This window comes from Balaenoptera physalus (assembly GCF_965194825.1).
Source record: "Balaenoptera physalus genome assembly, chromosome: 8".
Lineage (NCBI taxonomy): Eukaryota > Metazoa > Chordata > Mammalia > Artiodactyla > Balaenopteridae > Balaenoptera > Balaenoptera physalus.
This window is the reverse complement of record NC_138887.1, coordinates 54645830-54670288: the sequence shown is the minus strand read 5'-3', so window position 1 is coordinate 54670288 and position 24459 is coordinate 54645830. Positions and strand designations below refer to the sequence as shown.

Below are 24459 nucleotides of genomic sequence, written 5' to 3'. Positions count from 1 at the left end.
TTGCTTTTGAACTTTTGATGTTTTAATGGTCAGTGCTTCAAAATAGATTATAATATTTTAAAACGTTTTTCTCCAAATATTCAAATATTAAAAGTCCAATCCAAAACAGAACTTGGAGACTTAATGTCAAAATTATGGGAAAAAAATAAGAAAATTTTAATGGAAAAAATAGAGTTAAATGCAGAACCACTCACAACAGAAAGAGAACGAATGTGCTTTTATCTCTGAAAAATACCCATTTTTAATTTTCCTAAGACAGACTGGCAGGTTCTTTTAAAAATTTAAGAATGAAACATTTGATTTTGATACTGTGTAATCAAACCAGTTGTCCAGTGGAATAGTTTATCTTAAATGTCTGGGAAAGCTATAACATACAGGGAGATTATGGAATTATATCCATGGCAAATAAAACAATAGTAACAACAGACTAACAACATTTGGTGAAACATACTCCATGTAGAACCAAGATGTTTTACACTGATAACCACGAATAAGTGATCTGGATTCTATTTCCGCCAGTCATTTAATATTCAGAATTCTTTACATATACAAATAATATTAATGTTACATACTATATGCTACACTAATTTTTTAGAAGAAAATTTTCTTCGCTTATCAAAATAGTCCATAAGACTTTAATGAGAAAAACATTTTTAAAAGTATGAAATAAATTCTAGGTATTTGCCCTTGAATCTTGCTTTCTTGCTGGCTTACCAGAAGGCAACAACCGAAAGGCAATATTTATGATGTTATACTCCCTCTAGTGGGCATTTTTTAAAGGGACAGTTCAGCAACCTCCCTACACACGCCAGTGCATTCTGAGTTTTAGGATTCTGATCCTCAGTGGGAAGGGTCTTTGCAGATTACTTAGTCAACCGTCCCTGTGATACAGGAACCTCAAAGGCAGCCAGATCATGTTTGATCTAAGTTTCACTCCCTCAGGAAAGCTACTGTTTCTATCTTGGGATAACTATTGTTAGCAAGTTATGTTTATATCAAAGCAAATTCCATTCATCGTATCATGCACTTTTGGACCTCTTGAAGAAACTGGGAAGAGTTTATTCCCTTTTCCATTTTGCCCACCCTAAAGTAAATTTATAAAATATCTCATCCTAAGAGTAGCCACGGAAGAAGTGAAAAATAGTAGCATTAAGAAGCTATTTTAAAAATATATTGTCTCAGGAGGGGGTAACAAAATAAGAATGCCCTATTAATAATCCATGAAATTACAAATATACAATCATTGCTTTATTTGCCATTATATAATACCGTTGCCCATCATATCCAAAACTGAGTGTTGTACCAAATAACAAAGAGTTTATGGAGACAAATATGCCCAATAAATGTTAATTTGAATTAAAAAAAAAAATGATCCTTTCACTTTGTATGAAACTACTTAATTAATTTCTATGTGGTGGAAGAACTAGTGCAACTGATTATCTTTTGCCAGTCTACAGTAGTAGAGCCCTGTGTGAAGCCTAAAAGACCTCAAGGGTCTTACTGCCCAAAGGGTGAAGCAAAAACATCTGAACACTTAGTCTCAGTAAAGGGACAAGGTATACCTACCTTACATACCCTCAGATTCATCTCCCCGATTTAGAAGGCTTCATACTGAAACTCCCACCATCGCGTTAACGCCCCTTGAGCAGAAAATCCTCCTGCCCTTTGCTCCTTTGCGCTAGCACAGAACGTACAACTCAGTAGATGCTTAAGCCATGCTCACTACTGATGAAGATGAAGCCCCAGGTTTAATGCTTGACTTCACCAATACTTACAAATTCTCATTTATACCATTTGACAGATTAACTTGCCTTTCTGATTATCTGCTGCTGATAGAGGTGTTTTGGTGGTAACAAGGAGTGAGGAAAGGTGTGGAGATCAATGAGACTTAGGACAGGTCTTATACTGTGTCATGGTGAGGGAAACCCTGGAGACAGGGCACTATCGATGTAGGATGGAAGAGACATATTTAAAGAAAGAGACAGGAACATGCAAGACACATACTTATCTAGCCCAGATCCATTAACCCACAGAAAAGGAAGTTCAGCCCTTTTCAGAAGCAAAGCGCCACCTTCCCCAGAGGAGAATTACAGGATTTTTTCTACTATAATAATTTTAATTGTATCTACCACCCTAGGTCTTGGTGTTGGGGGGAAGCATGGCTTTGGAAAATCATTACACAATTGGGTGAGGGGGCAGGTGGGAGGCAGAGGAGAGGTATGGGGATAAGGGCAACTGGAGAGCAGTGGATTTCTTTGTAGATTAGAGTACATGGGCACACGATGATGTTTGTACACGTGAACAACAATATAGGCACATCAAGCAACCTAAGGCAACATTTCTCACAGCCTGGCCTTCGATGTCACCTGCAGCACATGTGCACAATTTTTACAAAACACAATTTCCACGATGCAACCCAAGGCCTACCCAATCTGAATTTCTAGGGATGCTGCATGATACGCAACATAATTAACAGTATCTCCACATGATTTTCAGTATAGATATGAAAGTGTAAGAATCAGCATCAGGGACTAAAAAAACTTCTTCACAGGTCCTTATAAAGGAATGGGGGTGGAGGAAGGTAGGTTCTAAAATTCAACCCTTTCAAGTCCCTTAGAAATTGCTTTTTGAAGGGCAACGTGACATCTCCTGATTCAGTTTCCCTTCTGGGAAAGGTATTTGGTTTCTTTGAATAAGCACTAAATTACATAGTTGTCTAACATTTAGAGGCCATATTGAAAAATATCTATCTTTAAACTCTAGGACCACCTTGAGCTCGGAGAAATTATACTCGGAGAATCCCAGAGCAAAACTGAGACGAGAAAACCACAGCTTTATATCCTACTTTTGGCTAAACCAGAGAAAGTGCCAATAAATTGAAAAGCTGGATTTATTCACTCACCCATATATTGAGCAGCTACTATACATAATGTGTTATGTTTAATGACATGAATACCAAGACGATGAGTGACATTAGTCTGATCCTAACTAATGAGAGTTTGTTAAACTTCCAGAAAATAGCATCATGAAAATGTATAAACTTAATGTGAAAAAGTTTTCAGTAGATACTTTATTTTCAGGTTGATACTTTAAAATGTATTAAGAATTCTGGTTAAGTGTACGTATAAGTGCCTGTTGATGATACCATACAGATCACAACAGGTTCTTACTGTGCCATAATCTCATGGAAAAGTTTATGCAGCATCACTCTCAGTGGGCTGCAAAATAGTTCAGCAGTTTTGTGGTTCAAAAGCAACAGAAAAGGGCTTCGCTGGTGGCGCAGTGGTTGAGAATCTGCCTGCCAATGCAGGGGACACGGGTTCGAGCCCTGGTCTGGGAGGATCCCACATGCCACGGAGCAACTGGGCCCGTGCGCCACAACTACTGAGCCTGCGCGTCTGGAGCCTGTGCTCCACAACAAGAGAGGCCACGATGGTGAGAGGCCCGCGCACCGCGATGAAGAGTGGCCCCCGCTCGCCGCAACTAGAGAAAGCCCTCGCACAGAAACGAAGACCCAAAACAGCCAGAAATAAATAAATAAATTAAAAAAAAAAAGAAAACAAAACAAAACAAAACAAAAGCAACAGAAAAAAATAAATCTTCTATGGTGCAGAGATTATAGGAATCTTGGGAAAAATAAAAGTAAGGTTTTTTGTTTGTTTTTTGCTGCCTTCTACCTTTTGTTAGCTCTTTCAACCATAGGTTTCCTATTTGCAGCTCCACACTGTAGGAGCACAGTTCTTCAACCATGACCTTCTCTCTCTGCTATGGGGGGGTAGGAGTGGATTAAAACAATGATTCTCAAGACAGGGGAAAGAAAAGGAGGAGAAGAAAGCAGGAAGAAACTTGCACTGTTCCAAAAATTATGTTTTAGTACAATTTTTATCTTGAAAAAATATGCTTTTTCATAACAAAAATGTCAGAGAACAAACTTCAAAGGAAACTTCTTTGCCAGTATACTAGTTTTTCATTGTTGTTGTAATAAATTACCACAAACTTGGTGGCTTAAAACAACACAAACTTATTATCTTCCAGTTTCATAGGATGGAACTCTAACACAGAGCTCCCTGGTCTAAAATCAAGGTGTCAGCAGGGCTGCATTTCTAGAGGCAAATCTGTTTCCTTGTCTTTTCCAGCTTCTAAAGGATACCCACGTGCCTTGGTTTGTGGCCCCTTCTTCTGTTCAAAGCCAGCAATGTTGCACCACTGTGATCACTCTTCCATAGTCACACCTCCAAAGCTCCTCCTGGCCTGTGTCTCCACTTTTAAGGACCACTGTCATCATTGGACCCACCTATTTAATCCAGGGTAATCTATTTAAGGTCAGCTGATAAGCAGTCTTAGTTTCATCTTCAATCATAATCCTACTCTGCCATGTAATGTAATATGTTTACAGGTTATGGGGATTAGGATATGAACATCTTTGGGGGGCCATTATTCTGCCCAACTACAACTGGTGAGGATAGTCAAAACATGGTCACTACTAACCATAGAAGAGGCGCCCCTTTAAAGGGAGATACAAAATGCAAATCAAAAAAGTGTTGAAGCATGAAATATATAAGTTCATGAGATGTGGACCGGGTTAGGAAGGCTGGGCAACACTGGCTTAGTAGTAATATTCACTGTTCAGGAGGTGGTTTGATTGGATGGAGAAGGCAAATACATTTATGTCGGTGCCTAGATTTTAGCCTAACAACTAAAATACTCTCAAAGTGAAAATAAATAACATAACTTCAGATATTTCTCAGTCCAGGAGTTGGTATTTGAAGGAAAATGAAACCTCTAAAATTTGTCAGCCAGTAGTTAGGAAAGATAGTCCTTTTCCTTAAATATGATACTATTGGAAGTACACCTATGCCACCAGTGGGGCGTTGAGCAAAATTACAGAGAAAGCAATTTTATACCTTTTGTTTGGGTTGTTTCTTTCACTTTTCTGATGGTTATTGACCCATCTTTCTTCATTTTCTCCTTTGACCAGAATATGAATTTCTCAGATAGGCATCACAGATGAATGCCAGTGGTCCTAAACGTCAGTGCCTACAGAAGCCAGGCAATAAAGAAAAGGAGGCAGAGTGTGATACGTTAAGGAGTAGTGGGGCTTATGGAAAATTAGAGTGTGCACCACATCTAAAAAGGGTACTTACTCCTCAGGTTGAGATCACTTGATTTGCAAGAAAAAGACCCCTCATTGCTAGATAGCTGCATTTTTATAATGAAATTTTCCAATTTTCAAACAGAGGCAATTATTTCATATTTTAGTAGAAACATGAAAAAACATATCTGTGGGTTAAATCCAGCTGCAGAGCTTCCAGTGTGTAAACTCTGGCTAATTTTCTAGTCTTCATAAAGCTATATGCTACAAAATGTCACGCAACATAAAGGGTAAACATAATACTGTGCTCGCTTGCTTGTGAGAGAGAAAGAACATACTTGTGTACTGAGTAAAGGGTTGGACTATCCTGCTTTAAAATATGACTTGAGTTAATATTTTCAAACATTTTTCCATTTTATTTTTATAATTTTATATGAATCATAAAGGCCTTTAAATAAACTTCCTTTAGTACCAAAGCATAAATTAAGTCCTTTCGAAAACCAATTTTGATGTGGGACAGGGGTGGTAGGAAATATTTGGTTTGTGATTATCACACTAAGATCATTCTGGTCATTGCTGAGAGCCTGAATATCACACAACGTTTATAATAATCAAATGCTGAATGCTGTGTTCTAAATGTCAATGTCGGTAAAAGAAATTAACAAGCATATTTCACTACTTTCGTGACAGAGGAAAGCCTGCAAAACACACACTCACACACATATGTAATACATATATATACATGTTTGCATATATAGAGATGTGTACAAATTTGTTTCCCTGCTGAATTGATCTCACTGCATATGCTCAAGTCCAAACAAGAGAAGCAAATTCTACCACCAGGTGGAGCTTAGCTTCCATTAAAGCAGCAGATAAGTGAAAAAGATTTCAAGAGCTTGTTTGAATTCTTTGTATACCTTAGGAAAATACTGAAGTAAAAGGTAAACTAGAGTAGAACCTGACTGCAAATAGTGGGGTCGACTAAAATGATGGGCCATAACAACAGACAAATGGTGGATTTACTTGCGGGAGAAGTAGGTACAGAGTTACTGAAGAGTGTGGGTCAGGAATGCAGAATGAGAAGAACATTATTTATGTGGCTTATGAAGGGAAAGAAGATTTGGGAGGCCCATTCAGTGTTAAGCTTGCCTAAATTCTTTTACACCTGTTACCAACATTTAATAGTCTAGAGTCAAAGGAAATAGAGGTGTGTAAAACATGCTGTCTACTCTTAACTTGCCTAGTGGTAAGGCACTGTAAGTTCTATAATAGCGTGAAAGTATGACATAAGCACAGATGAAGAAGAAATAAATGTGTGTAAAAATATAATAATAGAGCACATCAGGCAGCAACAGCATGTTCAAAGGCATAAGGCAAAAGAGCACAGCATGATCAGGAAATGGTAAGTGGTTTGCTGGCATATGTGGCATATAAGGCGTGACTGGCTTATACGGTTGAGGGCATAAACTAAAGTGATGGCAGGAGAAATAAAGTCTCGATTTAATGGATAGTTCAAAGATAGGCAGTTGCAGAGGGAACAAGGTTAAGAAAAAGGGTCCAAAATTCTAAAAGAGGAAGAGCAGCAAGCCCTGGTAACATGAACTTGGAGAACAAGTCAAACTAGGGGAGAAAGTACAACCTCAGTTTTTGATTAAGTTTAACTAAATAGAAATAGTAAGATATCCAAGTGTAAAAACGTTGTTTAGGTTTTGTGCGGCTGCGCTGGAGTGCTGGCATGGGTGACTTAACCTGCGGCGGTGTGGGTTTGAGGAGGCGCCTCGCGGGGGTGAGGCGTTTAGGTGCGTGGCCTCCCCACCCTCGTTGGGTGACGTAACAGAGACCTTGGAGCCAGATTTGCTGGGTTTGTACCCCCGCCCCAACATTTACACGCTCTATGGCTTGGGCAACTCAGGTAGCATGAATCTCATCAGCACAGACAGAAAGCTTCACTGAAAACTCCCTGCAGAGCAGTGGGGAAGCCGGATTCCACAACGGCAGCCGCGGGGTTCATGGCAAGAATCACGGCTTGCAGGCCGCCCCAGGTGGTCTCGTCTTCCTGCAGCTTGTAGACCCTCAGGCTTAGGAGCTGTTTCAAACACACAACCTTGAGAGAGTTAGGTGTTCTTGAGACTCTCTGTACCGAATCCGTGACTGAACCCAGTGAAGACCTCCATATAAATGTTTAAGATTCTGGCAGCACATGCGGAGACCTACTCTTTTAGCCACCAGCTGCTGGAGACAGCCTCGTAGACAAATTGCTACCAAGTCAGCCTGTTCTAGCTGAACAGCAATTGTAGACCCTCATAATCTGACTTCATAATGGAGACTGCCACATCCACTGCCATGCAGCTGACAGGGTCTTGGTGCTCCAGCTGGGTGTCAGGCCTGAGCCTTGGGGGTGGGCGAGCCGAGTTCAGGACATTGGTCCACCAGAGACCTCCCGGCCCCACGTAATATCAACCGGCGAGACCTCTCCCAGAGATCTCCATCTCAATGCTAAGACCCAGCTCCACTCAACGACCAGAAAGCTCCAGTGCTGGACACCCTATGCCAAACAACTAGCAAGAAAGGAACACAACCCCATCCATTAGCAGAGAGGCTGCCTAAACTCATACTAAGTTCAAACACACCCCAAAACACACCACTGGACGCGGTCCTGCCCACCAGAAAGACAAGATCCAGCCTCATCCACCACAACACAGGCACCAGTCCCCTCCACCAGGAAGCCTACACAACCTACTGAACCAACCTTACCCACTGGGGGCAGACACCAAAAACAACAGGAATTATGAACCCACAGGCTGTGAAAAGAAGACCCCAAACACAGTAAGTTAAGCAAAATGAGAAGACAGAGAAATACACAGCAGATGAAGGAGCAAGGTAAAAACCCACCAGACCAAACAAATGAAGAGGAAATAGGCAGTCGACCTGAAAAAGAATTCAGAGTAATGATAGTAAAGATGATCCGAACTCTTGGAAATAGAAAGAAGAAAATACAAGAAACGTTTAACAAGGACCTAGAAGAACTAAAGAGCAGACAAACAATGATAAACACCACAATAAATGAAATTTAAAATTCTCTAGAAGGAATCAATAGCAGAATAACTGAGGCAGATGAATGGATAAATGACCTGGAAGATAAAATAGTGGAAATAACTACCCCAGAGCAGAATAAAGAAAAAACAATTAAGAGAATTGAGGACAGTCTCAGAGACCTCTGGGACAACATTAAACGCACCAACATTCAAATATATAGGGGTCCCAGAAGAAGAAGAGAAAAAAAAAACGTACTGAGAAAATATTTGAAGAGATTATAGTTGAAAACTTCCCTCATATGGGAAAGGAAATAGTCAATCAAGTCCAGGAAGCGCAGAGAGTCTCATACAGGATAAATCCAAGGAGAAACATGCCAAGACACATATTAATCAAACTAACAAAAATTAAATACAAAGAAAACATATTAAAAGCAGCAAGATAAAAGCAACAAATAACATACAAGGGAATCCCCATAAGGTTAACAGCTGATCTTTAAGCAGAAACTCTGCAAGCCAGAAGGGAGTGGCAGGACATCTTTAAAGTGATGAAAGGGAAAAACCTACAACCAAGATTACTCTACCCAGCAAGGATCTCATTCAGATTCAATGGAGAAATCAAAACCTTTACAGACAAGCAAAAGCTAAGAGAATTCAGCACCACCAAACCAGCTTTACAACAAATGCTAAAGGACTTCTCTAGGAAGGATACACAAGAGAAGGAAAAGACCTACAATAACAAACCCAAAACAATTAACAAAATGGTAATAGGAACATACATATTGATAACTACCTTAAATGTAAATGGATAAAATGCTCCAACCAAAAGACACAGACTGGCTGAATGGATACAAAAACAAGACCCGTATATAGGCTGTCTACAAGAGACCCACTTCAGACCCAGTGACACATACAGACTGAAAGTGAACGGATGGAAAAAGATATTCCATGCAAATGGAAATCAAAAGAAAGCTGGAGTAGCAATTCTCATATCAGACAAAATAGACTTTAAAATAAAGACTAGTACAAGAGACAAACAAGGACACTACATAATAATCAAGGGATCAATCCAAGAAGAAGATATAACAGTTGTAAATATTTATGCACCCAACATAGGAGCACCTCAATACATAATGCAAATGCTAACAGCCATAAAGGGGAAATCGAAAGTAACACAATAATAGTAGGGGACTTTAACATCCCACTTTCATCAATGGACAGATCAACCAAAATGAAAATAAATAAGGAAACACAAGCTTTAAATGATACATTAAATAAGATGGATTAATTGATATTTATAGGACATTCCATCCAAAACCAACAGAATAGACTTTCTTCTCAAGTGCTCAAGAACATTCTCTGGGCTAGATATATATTTGTATAGATATCTTGGGTCACAAATGAAGCCTTGGTAAATTTAAGAAAATTGAAATCATATCAAGTATCTTTTCTGACCACAACGCTATGAGACTAGATATCAATTACAGGAAAAAATCTGTAAAAAATACAAACACATGGAGGCTAAACAGTATGGTACTAAATAACAAAGAGATCACTGAAGAAATCAAAGAAGAAATTAAAAAAAAATACCTAGAAACAAATGACAATGAAAACACGACGAACCAAAACCTATGGGATGCAGCAAAAGCAGTTCTAAGAGGGAAGTTTATAGCAATACAGTCCTACCTTAAGAAACAAGACACACCTCAAATAAAAGACCTAACCTTACACCTAAAGCAATTAGAAAGAGAAGAGCAAAAAACCCCCAAAGTTAGCAGAAGGAAAGAAATCATAAGGATCAGATCAGAAATAAATCAAAAAGAAATGAAGGAAATGATAGCAAAGATCAGTAAAACTAAAAGCTGGTTTTTTAAGATAAACAAAATTGATAAACCATTAGCCAGACTCATCAAGAAAAAAAGGGAGAAGATGCAAATCAATAGAAATACAAAGGGTCATGAGAGATTACTACAAGCAACTATATGCCAATAAAATGGACAAACTGGAAGAAATGGGCAAAATCTTAGAAAAGCACAACCTTCTGAGACTAAACCAGAAAGAAATTGAAAGTATAAACAAGCCAATCACAAGCACTGAAATTGAAACTGTGATTTAAAATCTTCCAACAAACAAAAGCCCAGGACAGATGGCTTCACAGGCGAATTCTATCAAACGTTTAGAGAAGAGCTAACACCTATCCTTCTCAAACTCTTCCAAAATATAGCAGAGGGAGGAACACTCCCAAACTCATTCTATGAGGCCACCATCAACCTGATACCAAAACCAGACAAAGATGTCACAAAGAAAGAAAACTACAGGCCAATATCACTGATGAATGTAGATGCAAAAATCCTCAACAAAATACTAGCAAACAGAATCCAACAGCACATTAAAGGGATCATACACCATGATCAAGTGGGGTTTATCCCAAGAATGCAAGCGTTCTACAATATACACAAATCAATCAATGTGATACACCATATTAACAAACTGAAGGAGAAAAACCACATGATCATCTCAATATATGCAGAAAAAGCTTTTGACAAAATTCAACAGCCATTTATGATAAAAACTCTGCAGAAGGTAGGCATAGAGGGAACTTACCTCAACATAATAAAGGCCATATATGACAAACCCACAGCAAACATCATTCTCAATGGTGAAAAACTGAAACCATTTCCACTAAGATCCAGAACAAGACAAGGTTGCCCACTCTCACCACTCTTATTCAACATAGTTTTGGAAGTGTTAGCCACAGCAATCAGAGAAGAAAAAGAAATAAAAGGAATCCAAATGAGAAAAGAAGAAGTAAAACTGTCACTGTTTACAGATGACATGATACTATACATAGAGAATCCTAAAGATGCTACCAGAAAACTACTAGAGCTGATCAATGAATTTGGTAAAATAGCAGGATACAAAATTAATGCACAGAAATCTCTTGCATTCCTATACACTAATGATTAAAAATCTGAAAGAGAAATTAAGGAAATACTTCCATTTACCATTGCAACAAAAAGAATAAAATACCTAGGAATAAACCTACCTAAGGAGACAAAAGACCTGTATGCAGAAAACTATAAGACACTGATGAAAGAAATTAAAGATGATACAAACAGATAGAGAGATATACCATGCTCTTGAATTGAAAGAATCAACATTGTGAAAATGACTCTACTACCCAAAGCAATCTACAGATTAATGCAATCCCTATCAAACTACCAATGGCATTTTTCACAGAACTAGAACAAAAAATTTCACAATTTGTATGGAAACACAAAAGACCCCGCATAGCCAAAGCAATCTTGAGAAAGAAAAACGGAGCTGGAGGAATCAGGCTCCCGAACTTCAGACTATACTACAAAGCTACAGTAATCAAAACAGTATGGTACTGGCACAAAAACAGAAATATAGATCAATGGAACAGGATAGAAAGCCCAGAGATAAACCCACGCACATATGGTCACCTTATTTTTTATTTTTTTAACATCTTTATTGGAGTATAATTGCTTTACAATGGTATGCTAGTTTCTGCTTTATAACAAAGTGAATTACCTATATATATATATATATATATAAATATATATATATATATATATATATTTATATATATCCCCATAACTCTTCCCTGTTGCCTCTCCCTCCTTTCAACCCCATCACCCTATTTTTTATAAAGGAGGCAAGAATATACAATGGAGAAAAGACAGCCTCTTCAGTTAGTGGTGCTGAGAATACTGGACAGCTACATGTAAAAGAATGAAATTAGAACACTCCCTAACACCATACACAAAAATAAACTCAAAATGGAATAAAGACCTAAATGTAAGGCCAGACACTGTAAAACTCTTAGAGGAAAACATAGGCAGAACACTCTATGACATAAACTACAGCAAGATCCTTTTTGACCCACCTCCTAGAGAAACGGAAATAAAAACAAAAATAAATAAATGGGACCTAATGAAACTTAAAAACTCTTGCATAGCAAAGGAAACCATAAACAAGACAAAAAGACAACCCTCAGAATGGGAGAAAATATTTCAAACGAAACAACTGACAAAGGATTAATCTCCAAAATTTACAAGCAGCTCATGCAGCTCAATATCAAAAAAACAAACAACCCAATCCAAAAATGGGCAGAAGACCTAAATAGACATTTCTCCAAAGAAGATATACAGATTGCCAACAAACACATGAAAGGATGCTCAACATCACTAATCATTAGAGAAATGCAAATCAAAACTACAATGAGGCACTATCACACACTGGTCAGAATGGCCAACATAAAAAGTCTACAAATAATAAATGCTGGAGAGGGTGTGGAAAAAAGGGAACCCTCCTACACTGCTGGTGGCAATGTAAGTTGGTGCAGCCACTATGGAAAACTGTATGGAAGTTCCTCAGAAAACTAAAAATAGAATTACCATATGATCCAGCAATCCCACTCCTGGGCATATACCCAGACAAAACTATAATTCGAAAAGATACATGCACCCCAATGTTCATAGAACCCCTATTCACAACAGCCAAGACATGGAAACAATCTAAATGTCCATTGACATATGAATGGATAAAGAAAATGTGGTACATATATACAATGGAATATTACTCAGCCATAAAAAAGAACAAAATAATGCCATTTGCAGCAACATGGATGCAATTAGAAATTATCATACTAAGTGAAGTAAGTCAGAAAGAGAAAGACAAACACCATATGATATCACTTATATGTAGAATCTGAAGTATGACACAAATGAACCTATCTACGAGACAGAAACAGAGTCACAGACATAGAGAGCAGACTTGTGTTTGCCAAGGGGGAGGGTACTGGGGGAAGTATGGAGTGGGAGAGCGGACTTAGCAGATGTAAGCTACCGTATGTATTGATAGAACAGATAACAAGATCCTACTGTATAGCACAGGGAACTATATTCAATATCCTATAATAAACCATAATGGAAAAGAATGCATATATATGTAAAAACAAAATATAGGCATGGACTACTATATTCTCAAATCAACATTTAAAAAAAGGATACAGGGACCTGGGTCATTTTGCTAGTCTTGATTGCTGGCCTTTTAGGGACAGTGAGGAGTGATGGCTGAGGACTAGACGGGCAGTTCTGATGCTCTGGTGCTTCTTGAGACCCAGGTTCTTTGTACACCCCTGATGCAAGAGGAGCCTGAACAATGCCAGAGGTTGACTTTTTTTTTCCAACAACACAGGATTGGGGCCTGAAATCAGGGGTGAGTTGATTTTAAAAAAATAGATATTTTTCGACATATGAATTTATAAATTGAGATTCTAACATATTACATATGCTTCAATGGATTCTTAGATATCATTTGATTTATATATTCTCTCTTGCTCAGCCAGGCTGTAAGCTAAACTTGACAATTTATATCCCAACAGATAAAGGCTTAACTAAAGGATTGTTGATACTGCTGCTAGACAGAAATTAAATTTTATACCTGAAAGGGACCTTAGCAGATTACCATTATATTTAATGTAAGCTGGAGTTAACCAGAGGACTAAAATTTAACGATTAGCCTCAAGAAGATTTCATCTTAAAAGTGAACAGAGGTGTATTAAGAAAACATTTCAATATAAAATATAATTGGTAATGAACATACTATGTGAATACTAAAGAAAGATAATGATACCACTCATTTCACTTTTACCATATCACTTTCCACTGCCATGATTTTCATTTGTTTCTCACCTTTCCAGAAAAAGTGTCAAAGAGAATAGGCATCCTGCCTTATCTCTTTGTAGAATGTGCCTTTATCTCCTTGTAGAATTTCCATAGGACCCAGAGATCCTGAACATAAGAGATGTTCAATAATTAGGGACCAGGATGTGGTCTGCTATGTAGTTCTCATCTGAATACCAGGAGATACACATCTACTGCTAATCACTAACTCTGACAGTTGGCCTGAAGCCCATAGAAGAATAAGAATCAAAACAAAAATACACAACTGAATAAATAGATTCTAAAATTTTTATCAACGTATCTATTATTGGTCATTTTTTATTGTAACTTAGGATAACATTTAGATCCTATTGATGAGAAGCCGTGTAGGGGGAATTAAAAAATACAGGATTGTGGTCCTGCCTGTGCCACTTACAAGCTATGTGATCGTAGGATCTTCACTTGGCCTCTAGGAGCCTCGGGCTCTTTTATAAAATATGGAAAACTGTGTTCTCAAGAAAGTTACATCAGATATGCAAAATTTATATGGCAAAGAGTAAAACACACTTAATGGTAATTACTACTGAATAACTAGTTGGTCTCCAAAATACTCTTTTACCATAATAAAGATCACAAAGGAAAAAAGCAGTCTTTTACATACTTTGTCCACTCCTGTGTTACTTTGTATAATTGTCTTTAATTTATTCAAGGTTCATAACATATTTCTCCCAGGGGACTTCCCTGGTGAAACAGTGGTTAAAAATCCGCCTGCCAATGCAGGGGACACGGGTTCGATCCCTGGTCCGGGAAGATCCCACACGCCGTGGAGCAACTAAGCCCGTGAGCCACAACTACTGAGTCTGCTCTCTAGAGCCCGCGAGCCACAACTACTGAAGCCCGCGCACCTAGAGCCCGCGCTCCGCAACAAGAGAAGCCACTGCAATGAGAAGCCCGCGCACCACAACGAAGAGTAGCCCCCGCTCGCCGCAACTAGAGAAAGCCCGCGCGCAGCAACGAAGACCCAACACAGCCAAAAAATAAATAAATAAAAATAATTTAATTTAAAAAAATATATTTCTCCCAGGTAGATATGAGCTATTTTTTGGGGAAAAAATCTTTTTGAGAGTGTTACAAGTGGACCATGGTGGAGACTAAAAAATCCAGACCTTGGGAAATGTATCAATATTCACACTATTTCTCTTGAAGAGAATGGATGACAGCGCTATCACCCATTCTGGGGAGTGTCTAATCGTAATACAAGAAATAAGCTAAGTCCTTTGGATGGCGATACAGTAGAGAGTGGACACTGCTTGCCGTATGGTCCAGGTGTAGTTGGGCCCAAACACCCAGGAATCTACAGTGCTTCTGGTAGAGAGCCAAGCGGAGACAGGCCTCCCTCCCTCTGCTTCTCTTTAGTGGTAGCACATGTCCCTGTAGCAACAAAAACATGATCGCAGTTTCAGGGAGAGTCCAGCCTCTACCTCCTGGAACTGCTTGCATCTGTAATCAAGCTCTCTGAGTGAGCTGGAAGAGCATTTAAGACCGATACTCTGAACGCAAGTACAGTCCCTCCTAGGGGGCTGCTGTGGGACACACAGGGATGCTTCAGACTGCAGACGGCCATGCCCAGGAAAGTGGTTTTCTCATGAAGGTAATAATAGCGTGCTGACAAGATGAAAAATAAAGGGTGAAAGAAACTAAGGTACTTAATCTACAGGATGCATGAAATTGCTGGGGAGGATACTGTGAGTCAGGTTAGTTTCTGACAGAAACCACGTGGGTTCATGTTTTAATTTGGGTTTAGAAAAAAGCGTGTAAAATCATTTTCATATCACAGGCTAGTGAAGTCACCAATATTAAAGTTGTACAATCACAAAAATTGCATTGAATCTGCATTGCCAATGAGTATTGTTAATTGTGTATAATTATGAATATGTATTTATTATGTACAAATATGTACAACATATTTTCTCTATTTTCCCAACTTGCGATAAACCTGGCTAAATCAGTAATACCTAATCTCTACAAGTTCTTCTTGTATGTGCATACAAAACATAAGCTTACAATGCAATTGTTTTAGAACAACTCTTTCAAGAAAATGTTGACATAAAAATATGTGTATATGTGTATATTGCTTTTCTCTTTCTCTACATTCTCATTCTTCCTCTACATACACACAGTCAAGAAGAAATTAATAAGACATCATAATGGGGGAATTAAATTTTGGGGTCTTTCTTAAGAGAAAGGTTTACATTTAAGTTTTAACTCTGGTTCAAAAAAATCGAAAAGACCACAATTTTCAATTCATACACTAGAGAGTTGCAAGAAGAGAAGAGTGTGTATCAAAAAAGCTCTACTGGAAAAATCCCCAACCTATCAAACTGTCCTTTACTGTATTCACAGATTTATGCAGATGTGTAAAGAGGTTCATTCACTCTTTACTAACTGTAAAGATAGATAATTGACATTATATATATTTTGTGTGTTAAAAGAATATAAAAGAATGGCTTCAGAGTTGAAGGTTTGTTTGATACTAAGCCACACTTAGAAGTTAGTAAAATAAAAATAAAATTCTATTTAGGCAACACATATAGCTTTGGGAAGGAGTAATATTATGCATAACTCCATGATTAATCCAAATCTTTTAATATCCTTTAAGATTCTCAAACGAGAGCCAAGAATATTTGGTCTATAGTTGATTCTCTCTGCTATATTATTATAGCATATTGCACTTAATCTTAAATTCCTGATTTATGGTACAATTTATGGATATTCCCACTGGGATACTAAAGCTCTTAATTTGTTTACATATTTTGGCTTTTTTCCAGATTTATGTGAACAGTAACTGATCCAAGAAACAAACAGGCGGAAATGTCTTTGAATAGCATTCTTTTACTATCAGGTCATACATATCTCCATTCAGTAAAACAGGCCACTGAATTCCTGAACCCGGCAGTTCAATAATACATTTTTAAAACTCAGGTGGGATTAAAGAGAATGATTTTCTATTCAAACAAGAAAAGAAAAAGGAACTATGAACTTAACAGGGTCTTAAAAACACATACACAGGATGGAAAAGGAATTCCTCCAAACTACTGAAAAAAATTAGTAATACAGATTTTATCATCTATTTCCTCCTCCTCAAAGGGATGTTTTGTTATCCACTTAGACTGAAGAGCTTGCTTTCTATTAAATTAAGTGCTCAGATGTAAAGAATAGAAAAGAAAAAAAAAAAAAACAAGAAAAGAAAAAGCTGACATACCAACAAACTAACCAATTTCAATAGCCCATTTTATAATGAGGTAGAACAAAGAACAAAATGGATAGCTCCAAAATGGCAAAGCTCCAGAAACCTCATTCAGTTAATCTAGTAGATGCTTTGCCAAACCTCATCCAAATAACCCAATTATTACAGTCCACAGACTAGTGGAAATTTTTACAAAATTGGCCTCCATGTGAAATCTCAAATCACGTTTCCACTCAGGTCAAAAAGATAACTAGGATTGCCTTGTGGAAGCTTTTGCCTCTGGCTTAACTGCAATTTTGCAAAATGGAAAATAGGGAATGCATCCAGGTAAAATTCTGGATGTAGATATTAATCAAATTTTTTAAAACCTCAAGTAAAGAACAGTCCCTCCTAGTTGTAATCCAATTCCCTGAAACAGTATCCAATGTAGAATCAGAAATTCTGGATTTCCAAACTCACTTTGGCTTCCAGTGTGCTGGGTGATCATGAGCCCTTTATCTCTGCATCTGCCTTTTTGTAACTGTCATACCACAAGGTTGATACAGACCTACCTCACAGAGACCCTGCAAGGATTAATTAAGGTTAAACAAGAAAAGTGCATTAGACAATCCAGGCTTCATCTATGCTGCTAAATAGACCCAGATGTTTTAACACCTGTTCAGATTATTTGGTAGCATCTTCAGGAAGTAGAGAGTAATTTGCATAATGCATTTCAGCTGTAAAGACTTCTAAAAAATATCCAATTACTTTTATTTTAATTCTGTAGTACTTTCATTGGCAACAGAAAACCTGATTTTTTTCCTCAATACACACTAACGTGTTAAAGTCAGATTTTGTGTTTTGTGCTGCACAAATTTAGATGTGAATCTTTTATCTGGTGGTGGTAATGTATATTTTAATAAAGCCTTAAAATTGAAAAAAAATAAGCTCCTTATATAACAGAGTTATTTAAGGACTCGTGATAAAACCCTGCACGATTTTTTTTAGGTTACTTTTTAAGTCCTGGCAATCCAACAACATCATATGTAGTCGTCAGAGTCCTTTCTCAATCTTCACAGAAAATACCATTTGTAATATTTCATTTACCTAATCAATATTTATTGAGAAAGCCAAACTGATCAATGTTATTTCACCAACTGCAAAATTCAGGTTTCAGCTCCGTGCGTTAAAAAAGAGTTCAGATTATTTATCCATTCACCAAATCAATGTCGGGCACATATTTTGTGCCAGATATTATTCTAGACAGTCACTAGAAGGTATCATATGAAGATTCAAAGTTCTTGCTTTTATATAATTTAAATTCTAATGAAGAGGCAAAACTTAGAGATGTGAGTGGTAAAGGAAATTCTTTTTAAGGAACTAATTATTAGACTGATGAGCAAATTAAAAAAAAAAAAGAGCTGGTTATTCGAATATTTAAGAGGACAGAACTTCAGACTGAGGAGACACTGTATTTGTTTTTGGACACCAATGACAGAATAGGAAAAATCAAAATTGCATAATGAGTTTTTCAATTTACAATAACACCAGGAAAGAGTAAATCACGGGAAAGAAATGTGGAAAGTGTTTGTAAAGGCTATAATTTCCAACACAGGGTTCAGCCCACTCTTTGCTGGTGACTCAAAGTGGGACTTCTCCTTTGAATAATATTATTTAAATTTTAAAAAAATTTATCTTTTTCAATTGAAGTATTATTGACATACAACATTATATTAGTTTCAGGTATACAACATAATGATTCAATATTTGTAGACACTGCAAAATGATCGCCACGCTATATCTAGGCACCATCTGTAACTATACAATATTACAATTTTTTTTTCTTGTGGTAATTACTTTCAAGATTTACTCTCTTAGTAACTTTCAAATATGAAGACATTTTTAAAAATCGAAGGTTCTAATATTTCAGATAGGAAGAGAAAAAATTCCTGGCTCTGCTCAGGTCAAGCTCATCACACTGACACCGTTCACCCCCAAATTCTCCCATTGAGCAAACACTGTGATAATTCATGCTTAGGAAAGTCTCATGACAAGGGAAGACTTCATACTTCCTCCTGCCTGGGCATTTCTCTAGACTTTCCTTTCTCTTGTAAAGACAGTGAATGGATTTCAGCTTCTCTTTTCAGGTCTTGTTGTGTTGCTGAGGTGCAAATGTCTGTATGCAACTCTGGTTCATCAAGGAAGTATTTCCTTCTACTTTTTCATCTTCCACTTTTGTTATCCAAATATGTCTGATCATTCATTGCCTGAGGAAATCCCAACAACTTTAGAGCTCACAGAGATTGCCATCTCTGTGAGTGATAATAACTGTATGTGAGTATCAGTCTTTGTATGTTTTACTGGCACATGCAGATCCAAGGATGTTCTAAAATATGTTTGTGTGTTGGGGGTAGCAATGCACAAAGGAAAGGAAGAGTATAGCAACACTAAAAGGTAATGGGCTTGACCCATTTTCTTTCTCTTGCTATTAACGAAAATAAAACTGAGATTCCCATCTTTGAGAGTCATTCTTTAAGGGATCTTAAAATAGTATGTTTTACAGACTCACAGACTTAGAGAACGAACTTATGGTTACCAGAGGGGAAGGATGGGGGGAGGGATACATTGGGAGTTTGGAATTGATGTGTACACACTGCTATATTTAAAATAAAATGCCGTTCCATGGGGAAAATAATAGTATGTTTTATAATATTATAAAGAATCATGCTTAGGAATATAAGCTCCAAAGTTAGATAACCAAATTTGAATCACATTTTGCCCACTTGGTGCTTGAATGACTCTGTTACTCAAAGTTATTCAAAACGTATGTGCCTTAGTTTCTTCATCTTTTAAATGGAGACTGGTATACTACCTACTACATGAAGTTACTATGGAAAAAAAAAGTTATGTACATGCAAAAGCACTAAGAACAGTTTCTGGAACATACTAATCATTCAACAAATGTTAGCTATTTCTACTATCTATTATTTTAATTGCCCGTATTTTAACTCAATATCATTTCAGGCCCAAAAAAGTTTAACTTCTTTTGAAAACTTTTCTATAACATTCAGGTCTATTTTTCTCCTTCAGTAACTACTAACTAGGGAAGGAGGCATCCAGAGAACCTTCTAATACTTCGGGATCATTGCCCTAACCAACAGTTCTCCTGGTAAATGTTCTGCTTTAGCAAAATGTGTGTCTCCAGATATATCCTAGACTAGTGATAGCAAACGTACCACACACTGCCACAGAACTTCTTTCCTTGCTTACCAACTGGTGTTCGATAAAATGATTCAAAACTCAGTACTAGCAAAAAAAAAAAAAAAAAAAGCCAATGAGCATTTATTGAGCTCACCTGTCTGCTGGAGACCCTGCTGATCTCAGCTGGGCTTCTGCATCCATTTGTTGATTAGCTGGAGGTCAGGTGATCCCGGCTCTTGTTTTCCTTTTGGAGGCAGCAGGCCAGGCGGAATGTGTACATCATGGTGGTGGCAGAAGTGGGAGAGAGCAAGCAGCAACACGCAGGGTCTCTTAAGCCTAGTCTCAGCGGTGCACTGCCACTTGTGACTCACTCTGTTGGTCAAAGCAGGTCACAGGATGAATCCCAGAGTCATGAAGTGGACATACATTCCTCGTATGGAAACTAAATGGAGGGAAAGAATATTGCTAAACAGTCATTCAACCCACCACACCCATGTAAACATTATTAAGTGGTCACAATATTCTTTTCCACTGTGCCTAAGTATAGCTTTGATATCCTTAGCTGCCACAGTAATTGCTGGTAAACCTGCTAAATATGAGGGAAAGAAAAAAAATCTGATTGAGACTTCCGGTTTTGCAAATTTTTAATATATTTTACAGAATAATATATCTGAATCTCAAACTCTATTTTCCTATAATGTAAAACATCACACTTATATTTTGAGAATGTTCTGTTCAGTTATTCAGTTGAGACTGAGTCAGTTTGAAAAACATGTACGTATACACTAAATATCAATGAAAATTGTCGTTAGATTTTAAAATATCAATAGTTAGCAATTACCTATATTTTGTTGTGTAAACAGAACATTTAAAATATTTAATAGTAGTTTCTTACTTTTCATTTAAAAAGATCCATACCTCTTCACAGTTTTGAAACTAAGAACATACCAGAACATATATTAATGTTTCAATGCCAAACACCAGCTGCACAGTCACATCTTGTCCACGTATTTTAAACCATATTAATAAACCCTAAAACAATATGTATTTTTCATTTATTGTTTATTTTTGAATTAAGCTTTTAAAACAATTTCAATCTTTCTTATCTCAAACGGCTTTCTTCACATTTTAATTAAAATATTATCATTTGTTTCCTTGATATAGTGAGTTTCAACATTAAAAGGAAGTAAAATTTACATATTTAACATAAGAAAATGTAGTACTACAACTTGATTTTTATAAAATGAATATTGTATTTATATGTATAACGTAAAATTTGATAGGTATAATTACAGAAGACCCTCGAACAACACAGGGATTAGAGGCGTTGACCCTCCCAGCAGTCAAAAATCTGTGCATAATTTAGAGTCAGTCTTCTGTATCCATGGTTCCTTCCTAGCTACTGCTGAAAAAAACCCACGTATAAGTGGACCAGTGCAATTCAAACCTGTGCTGTTCAAGGGTCAAATGTACAGTAAACTAGCATAGGAAAAGAGCGTTTTCCTGGTAAACCAATGCAAAATGCTTAAAAGTGACCACAGTAAGAATGGCTCTCGGTAGAATATAGGGGTCTGACTTTTATCTGCAGATGAGTGTATTTGCAAGAAGTCATCTCTCAAATTGAGCACTTTCATGAAAAAAAAAATACTACCTCTTACCGATATGTCATTAATCAAACTACCGATCGCACTGTTAACTTCTTAAAAAGGTTAACTTTAAATTGCATGTAATTAAGTAGCATACATTTAAAAAGAAAACAGCCTTTCCACAAAATTTGCACAAGTAGAAAGCAATTTCAGCAACCCTCAGGCATACTTACTATAATTTTTAAAGGGATTTTGAAAAGTAAAGTGAAAATGGACAGTTATCATGAAAGTAATTAAGTTTCCCGAAGTGGAGATGAATATATAACTGTAAAGTTGCCTCTGGATCTCTTAACAAATAACAAAAACAACTAATTTATCTTTCCCTCCTGGCCAATAATGCTCTTCATTCCCTTTATCCTTAGCTACAATTTCTGTATGTTGGAAACATAGTTGGAAAGCCAAAAGCTTCAGGACTTTCCTCGGGTCACTGGACTGATCTGTCCCTCCTCGTCCATTCCTCCAATGCTCATTCGGAGCCTCTGGCTCATTTCCCAAGGCCTCTCTGCTGGATGTCCTTTGCCCGCAATCATTGTTATAGAGGAAATGAGCTTAAAACTCATTCTCAGTGGTCCTGAGTTTAAGCCCTGCCTTTTGCTACTAGGCAGACATGTGTCTTTGGAGAAGGTAGTGAGGATCCCTGAGCCTCAATTTCCATCTAAACTGTAAAGGATGTGAGGAGATTTCTTTAAATTATTTTCAATGCTGTGAATCACTTTGTAAACTATAAAGAAAAAAATTAAATGCCATAATGATGATGATGATGATTTCAGACACCATCATCTTAATATTTTATTAACTAAATCTCATAACACTAAATGTTTACAATTGCCTAGGGTAAAGGCATACTAACTGTCCCAAGATAAATTCTTGTCTGGTATAATATTCCCTTTTGTTGAAATCTAAGGTAACTCAGCCAGCACTCAATAGATACAGTTATGTTGCCTGTGCCAGAGATTGCCTAGTTTCCCACCACGTACCTAAAGGCACTCATTTTCTCCTTAAAATCTTCGTAACTTTTCCCCCTTTGCCTTTATGAGCACTTTTCAAATTCTTAAAACATTTTCACCTGAAGATGTCAAAAGGCGCACCTATGACCTTTTACAGCGTAGCCAACCTGCCTTAATGACGACAGACATTCTAACCAAAATCCACAAACTGCCCATATATTTCCACCCTCAAGATTTTTAAGTAAATGATTTATTTTATATTTCTTAACATCCCTAGAGAAAGAGAAAAAGTGGCGAGCCCAGGAATTGAGATCCAAGCCTACAGTCATTCAAACAACACATTTCATTTAGGAGAATGAATTGCAATAATTACTTCATTTCCTCTATATTCTACTCAGTATTATTTAAATGTAAAATATAAACTCTCCTACTATTATGGATACTTGAGAAATGAAGGCAAAATCACCCAACATGTTAAGAAGAGACTGAACAAGGTAGATATTTCATAGTCTATCTTTAACTGAAAACATTTCATGCAATTTTTATAGTTCCCACGTGCAGCCTAAGCCCTGGCATAATCTGATCTTATGTGTTTTTATGAAGTGTATATATAGAATAAAAGGCATCTCTAATGACTGGATTGACAAAACTGTAAAATATAAGGTAAGGGAAAAATCATCAATATTTAAGATGTATATACCAGTGGAAATTTGAAAGAATAAGAACTCGATTTAAAGAGGCAGCAGTTATCCGTATCAAAAGAAAATTAATTATTTTATGTGCAATGGACTCTCTTCCTTTCAGAAGAAGACTAACTTAAGATTGACCAAAATAACTTCACTTTCATGAAGCTTTCCAGTCTTCTTTTAAAGTTATTCAGAAAAATCAGAAGACTTTTAAAATAATGTAAGTCAAAACTATATTTCATAAACCAAGGAAAACATACAATTTTAAAACATTAGAAAAGCAGGAGATTACGTCTCCTTTAGGGATCTAGGGTAATGTGAGGCTAATGGTGCAGATACTCAAAGTGCAGAGTTCACTGCTATCCCCTCTTTTTTTTTAAGGTGTGAAAAATTGGAATGCAATTCAAAATAACCCATGGAGAGAGGATAATGTTAGAATTAACAATACTCATTAATCTTATTTATTAGTTTCATTATAGTGTGATTTACTAATTAACAGAGAGATAATAGTTGACATTTCCTAAATTCTCATTCCTTGGAGAATTAGCTGACTCATCATTATTTCTATTTTACCTTTCATGCCTTTGTGAAAAGATTCTTTATATGAAGGCTATAATTTTCCACTTATCTGTTCTTTTCCGGTTTAAGCAATTTATATTTGACATGCATAAAAAGTTTTCAAGTTCACCTAAGCATCACATCCTCCAAATTATAAAAGACATAAAAGACAACTTAAACATTCTACCATATACAATTCGGAGAGAAGCACAAAAGAGATACTTAGGTAAATGTTTCTAAGAACACAGTAGGTAATTTCTTCCATGTTCTTTATGCTACCAGTAGTTGACCAATGAGTCCGGAATTTCTTTCTTTGATTAAGGCAGCAATAATGGTGGCACCATGCCTTAAACTTTCCTGTAGCTTCTGTTCATTCTGAAA

General features: G+C 36.9%; 1 protein-coding gene across 3 annotated transcripts in view; it reads right to left on the bottom strand.

Annotated features, from left to right (window-relative positions):
* CRPPA (CDP-L-ribitol pyrophosphorylase A) overlaps positions 1-24459 on the bottom strand; it is a 400424-nt gene that overhangs the window by 58068 nt on the left and 317897 nt on the right. For 2 of the 3 annotated variants that reach the window (XM_082472757.1, XM_082472758.1), the window contains exons 10-11: positions 20396-24453; positions 4905-7178 (exon numbers count right to left, since the gene is read on the bottom strand). In XM_082472757.1, the coding sequence (XP_082328883.1) occupies positions 24349-24453 (105 nt within the window). In that variant the 3' untranslated portion in view covers positions 4905-7178; positions 20396-24348. Of the gene's footprint in view, positions 1-4154; positions 7179-20395; positions 24454-24459 lie in introns of all 3 variants that reach the window. The other variant, XM_082472756.1, reaches the window with a different exon arrangement.